General features: G+C 39.4%; 1 protein-coding gene across 1 annotated transcript; it reads left to right on the top strand.

Annotated features, from left to right (window-relative positions):
* Positions 1–2164: 2164 nt before the first annotated feature.
* Positions 2165–5221, top strand: LOC143918693 (uncharacterized). The gene has a single exon (XM_077440673.1). The coding sequence runs from the start codon at positions 2297–2299 to the stop codon at positions 3233–3235; it is 939 nt and encodes a 312-aa protein (XP_077296799.1). The 5' UTR covers positions 2165–2296; the 3' UTR covers positions 3236–5221.
* Positions 5222–6024: the final 803 nt, after the last annotated feature.

The following is a 6024-nucleotide window of genomic DNA, read 5'->3' as shown; positions in this document are numbered from 1 at the left end:
CGTTGATGTTTTGAATTACAACAATGTTTTGAATTACGACGATACGCATTACAACCAGAGAAATATTATAATTACGAGCGAAAAAAACCTTGTTATTGTTTCTTATAAGTCGTCACGATACACTACTGTGTTTCGCCGTCGATGAAATATTTAACAAAAAAAATGTCGGTGATTTGTCAAAGGGTTTTTTTTTCTTTCGTCGAAATAAAATTATTAATCACACATTATCCGATAAATTTTACCTCTGAGATGGATTTAATTATTTGATTTATTTCGACGAGAGAAACAATTAAAGACATTATCCGATAAAATTTACCTCTGAAATGATTTAATTAATTGATTTATTTCGACGAGAGAAACAATTGAAGACTAAAAAAATTTCGTTTGATAAACCGACAACGTGCCGGGTTGGGACCATCGCTCGGTCACCCATACTTATACATGAGATATTCTCAGTATCTGCGCATTACGGGGAAGTAAAAATAATAATTCTTTGATTTATTTTTCGATCTTAGTGCGTATCTTCGTAAGTCAAAACATCTTCGACAAACAAAAGTCGAGGATTACCTGTATGTGATTGTTGATGATCTAATTTTAGGTCAATCTCGAAAATTTATTTAAATTGGGCATGTTTTGTTTTAACTTTCAATATTTTATTTTAATTTTAATATATTGATTATAATTTTATTTTGATATTTGAATTTAATTTTAATATAATAATAATAGTTTTAATTTTGATATTTAATTTCAATTTTTAAATTTAATTTTTATTTCGATATTTTGTACGCTACTGGATTATCCTGCTGGTTAAAACGTTGGACCAAAATCGTCGTTGGTTTGGTCCGTACGCAGCATTAGTATGGTTATTAGTGATTCTGTCATAGAATCTACTGGTTAGTTTGTTAGTAATGTCTGTAACAAACGGAATATTATATATGGCATGCAGTTTTTTCAGGTTAGTATATATGGGTGTATTATAAATTATTTTTAGGGATTTATTTTGTATTACTTGGAGCTTGGAAAGGTTAGTATTCGAGGCGTTATTCCATACAGGTGAAGCATAGGTTAATAATGGTAATATGAGCGCGCGATATAATTTTATTTTATTTAGCGTTGATAAAGAACCATGGCGATTAAATATTGGATAAATTGAGGATATACCCCGCATCGCCTTGCATTTCGCTGCCTCAATGTGAGGTGCCCATCTCATTCATTTATCGAACGTTACTCCTAAATATTTTATTACTGACTGCCATTTCAGAAAAAGTTATAGATTATACGATATATATATATACGATGCATGAAATAGTTGAAAACATTATACACAATTTCGCGAGATTGTCCCGTTAGTGTTTTCCCAGATCCAATTTTATTACAAAGCATTTTATTATCATATATCCACTAATTCTAATGAACTAACTCCAATTAACCAATTAGCAAACAATATAAGAACGCGTTACGTCAGTTTGTGGGGGTTGATCGGTGACTGACCAGTGAAACTGGAAAAAATCACCCTGTAGTGCACACTTGATCACTGAGCAAAAATCACCGAGCAATACAAAAAATAATTGTTGTTTCTGTCATGCTCGGAAAGTGGGTGCGTATGAAAGGGACCAACTGATTGTCCTAGAAAACAGATACAAAAAATCTTATTCATATCTTCACGGATACAATATACGTGTTTGTATTGGTACGTGCCAGCTTTCGCTGCACGAGCTATAGTATGATGGACTTTTCGCCTGTCAGAGATTTTAGTGACTTTTGGGCGGGCGCTTTGTCACCAATAACAATCACCGAACCGTGTATGTGTGTATGTAGAGCGAAAGAGTTGAAATGAAAGTACAAGTCGAGCCAAGTAGGTAGGCAGTAAATTTGATAGATTTCGGCGACAGTAGGAACAGTGACGTTTTTTTTTACGTTTACATAGGAAAAATGTCACCGGCTTGCGCCGGACGAAGTAAATTGGGCGAGACGGCGACGGCTGCGTAGTGGGGGGGAAAGCGGGGGGGTCGGCACGAGCGGTGGGGGTGTGCGAGCGAGAGGTCCGAGCGGAGTAGAGTAGAGTAGCGTAGAGAGTGGGGTAAGAGTGGGGGGGAGAGGTGTAGCGGTGTAGCGGTGTAGTGGTGGAGCGGGGCGGAGTGGTGTGGAGTGGAGCGGCAGTCGGGGTCGTGCGTTCGATCGGTGGAGACTCGTTCAGTTGGGCGCACGCGCCGAACAGCTGATCGGTCCCATGCGGGCGTGACGTCACACCGGTGCAGTTTAGCCGCGGTGGCGGTCGCGCCGATTCGCTCCAGTGATGGCGCTCGCGGACTGCTTCCTGCCCTCGGCCGGAGCCAGCCAGGGGGTGAGCCGACTGCACTCCAGGCATCCGACTGCTCACACTCACGCCCACGCCCACACCCACACGACGCACCTGCATCCGAGCGGGCACCATCCGCATCTCCACGCGCTGCCGCTCTCGCATCCGCATCCGCATCCGCATCCGCATCCGCACGCGCACCCGCTCTCGCATTCGCATCCGCATCCCCACGCGCTCGCCCGCCAGCCGCTCGCTGCGCCGAACCCGAACCCCATCTCCAACGCGCATCCGAACGCCAACGCGTGGACGCACAAGGACTACTCGCAGCCCCTGCACGTCGACTGCAGCGTGGAGTACGAACTGCCTGAGTGCGCCAAACCGCCCCAGGGCGTCAACGTGGAGCCGCTGCTGATGATCCATCCGGCGCACTTCCGCAGGCTGGATTCTCTGAGGCGCTGCCCCTTCGTCAACAACCTGCCCGCTGCCTCTGCGGGGGATGCTTTTGAGCTGCCGCCCCCCGCTGCATCCAGGCGTCCCTGCAGGCGCACCCGCCCCTCGCCCGAGAGGCTGCAGCGCTTGAGGGCCAACGAGGCGGTTCAGCCTGCCTGCTGCCAGCCCCTGTTGCAGTACGCGTCGGGGGCGGCGGGGGCCACGGCGCCCCCCGAGCCCGCAGCCCCCAAGGAGGGTGACACCCTCGAGAACAGCTCTTTCGTGGGCAAGTGCGCCCCCGCGCCCCGCTATCACCGCCGCCTGCGCGCCCACCACCCCTACCACCCCCTCGAGCCGCCGCCCCTGGACCGCGACACCGCCCTACCGCCCAACTGTGATAAGACTTTCGACGCGCTACAGGGTAACCCGCTAATCTCTCCGTTTCGCGCCAAAATGTTTAGCGGCGAGAGCGTTTATCAAAATTATCCCATTGTGATGTATAAATAGTTTTAAATCAAATATATATTATAATATATATAAAGAGATAAAAGCGCGAGAATGTGTGCGTGTGCGTGCGTGCGTGCGTGCCGTGTGATGTGCTGCCCGCAGTGTATACTGGTGTCTCCCGCGGGAGAACTATAGTCACTCTTAGTTTTTAAGGTTGACTGCCCAGCGAGACAGATCTCATCGCCGGATGCCCGACTGTAATCGTACGTCCGTACCATCCAAATAGACGAGGCGGTATCTGCCGCATCCAAAGCGCATTTGGATTGTGGCGCTATTCGCCGTCTACATGTAAATTTGGCTAATTGTAACTGGAAAAATTCAAGTGTATGATTATTTTCGAGACGAAATGTGACGATCTTGACCTGCGCAATGAATGTGAACAGTTTAAAAAAAATATATATATATATACATGTAAGTCATGAAATTTGGGACGCGCGCACCCCAAAAGCGCACGGTAGAATCTCCCGTCGGCGCCGGTTAAAGTTATTATTTTTTGCTTGTTAAAAGTGCATCCGGTGTTAAAATGTCGTAAGTGTCGGAATTGAAATGCAACCGATTTCCATAAAAAAAAGGTAGCATTTGATCAAATTGTTTAAAAAAAAATGGACGACGTTATCAATCGCGAGCGGACCATAAGAATATTTGAATATATAAATAAATAAACGACTGACTTTTACGTTATTTTTTTTGTAATTTTTTATCAATAATTTCGACGACACGGCGACTGTGAGATCTGTCCCGCGCATTATTAAAATGATAAATAATTAGTTATTTATTATGATTATTAATAAACCTACGCCTCATATCTCCACGTTTCCACGTTGCTTTCATAAATAATATTAAAAATAAATAAGGCTCGAAAAACCTTGTTTCGTTTCCTTCTCATTTCTTATAATAATAATAATTACATATGATAAAAGTTGACTGTGGTATATTTAAAAAAAAAATACATATATTATTTGTATAAATTTGTTTATATGATTGTCATGTGTATAGTTGATGTGAAAATAATTATACGAGACGGAGACATGACCAAGCCAAAATATGTAACATCCCCATCCCCCCCATTACACGTCGTATACGTTCTTTCGTTGTAACTATATTATTATGATTATTATTCATTAATTTTGTAAATGTATAGTTACATTATTTATTTTTAAATTAATTCCATATGTTTTCTAGTGACTATGATTATTATTATTGCATAATTAGTTCTCACGACTTGTGTAGATAAAAAGTGAATTTAAAAAAAAACATGACTTGTGACGTGGCCAAAAGGATTCAATTCCTGCGGATAGATCCTAATTATGTTATTATTATATTCCGAACCGCGTGTATTCCAATTTTTTTTTTTTTTTTGTAAATTTGTTGCGTTGTGGAATGGGTTTTGGGTGATTTTTTTTTTTAAATAATACTAACTGTAGTGTTCGCTTTTCTTTTTTGGAACGAATCCATTCCGTCAAAATGTTTTTATTTTTATTATTATTTTTTGAATCGAAAAGACAATTTAAATAGCTAAAGTTTGTACTATCCACTTGTGTGCATCGTCTTTTTTCATATTTGTCGCTGGTTTTTTTGCGCAATGTGATAAAATTTGGCAAAAGAATTTGTGGATTCTTTTCCGAGCGACACATATGGAACAAATGCGAGTAAAGTCTGAAAATTTAGTGTGAAATTCGAAAGTGGAAATGTCTCGTGAATCCGAATATGACCAATGATTTCTGTTTAGATGCCATTTTTGGAATTGCATTCTCTATTTGTAAATAATACATATTTTTAAGTTTATATTTTACTAGCTCTCGCCCTTATGGTCACGCAACAAGGGTATAAAAACAAAAAAAAACCAATCAAAAATGTAAACTATTATTTTTCGACTTAAAAAAATTAGAAGATTATACGCTTATTGTTGACTTACACTTGTTGTATGCGAATATATTGTATTAAATGTTTGCGAGTATTGCCAAATACATACCAAAAATTATTATTACACGGAAATATCGTTTTATTTTATACGCCCACCAAATTGCACACTGATAGTATCTATTACATAATAACAAGAATTAAAAAATATATATATATATATATACATACATATTACTTGTAAGCAAAAAAATAATTGTGCTGAAACATTACCTAGTGAAAAATTTACCCATGAGTGATTATTACATTTAGTGTTTTTTAGTGCTGATTGGATATATTTAGTATGAAGTGCAACATCAATGTGGATATGAGATGGTAAGATACAAAAATATTCGATTTAATCTCAACACTATTAAGAAAGTACATACATACATATATATTATACACACATACGGTAAAATTACTATAAAAACATGGTTTCATTGAGTATCATTTTTGGTACACAACTTTATAATATATACAACATAAGATTTTTAGGTGTCAAAAATATTTTTGAAAGAATATTGCATTATTGCCAGAAAACTACATACACATATATTTGCAAAATTTCAAGAAATTCGGCTCGGTACAAGTGGGTCCAAAATTGATTACAAGATTTGATCCGTTCAAGATTTAAACATAAATGTCAAAACTAATTAACATAATGTAAATATACACACACACATATGGCGTCCTTAGAGCGTAAAGATGATCATTCCATTGTAATCTAATTCACGATTGATTATAAACAATGATTTTTTATAATCAATCGATGAATTTTTCGCCATTCACTCCGGTTAACTGTCTTTTAATTTGAAGTTTCTTTTTCCTTCATTATTGTTTTAATCCAGTGAAGTTCAAAATGCCGCTCCTTTTAAAAACATTAATAT

This window comes from Arctopsyche grandis, chromosome 11 (genome assembly GCF_051622035.1).
Source record: "Arctopsyche grandis isolate Sample6627 chromosome 11, ASM5162203v2, whole genome shotgun sequence".
Lineage (NCBI taxonomy): Eukaryota > Metazoa > Arthropoda > Insecta > Trichoptera > Hydropsychidae > Arctopsyche > Arctopsyche grandis.
This window is presented reverse-complemented; position numbering and strand designations above follow the sequence as displayed.

Bases quoted from the DNA above. Each gene is read 5' to 3' on its own strand.
- LOC143918693 (XM_077440673.1), top strand. From the start codon at position 2,297: ATGGCGCTCGCGGACTGCTTCCTGCCCTCGGCCGGAGCCAGCCAGGGG.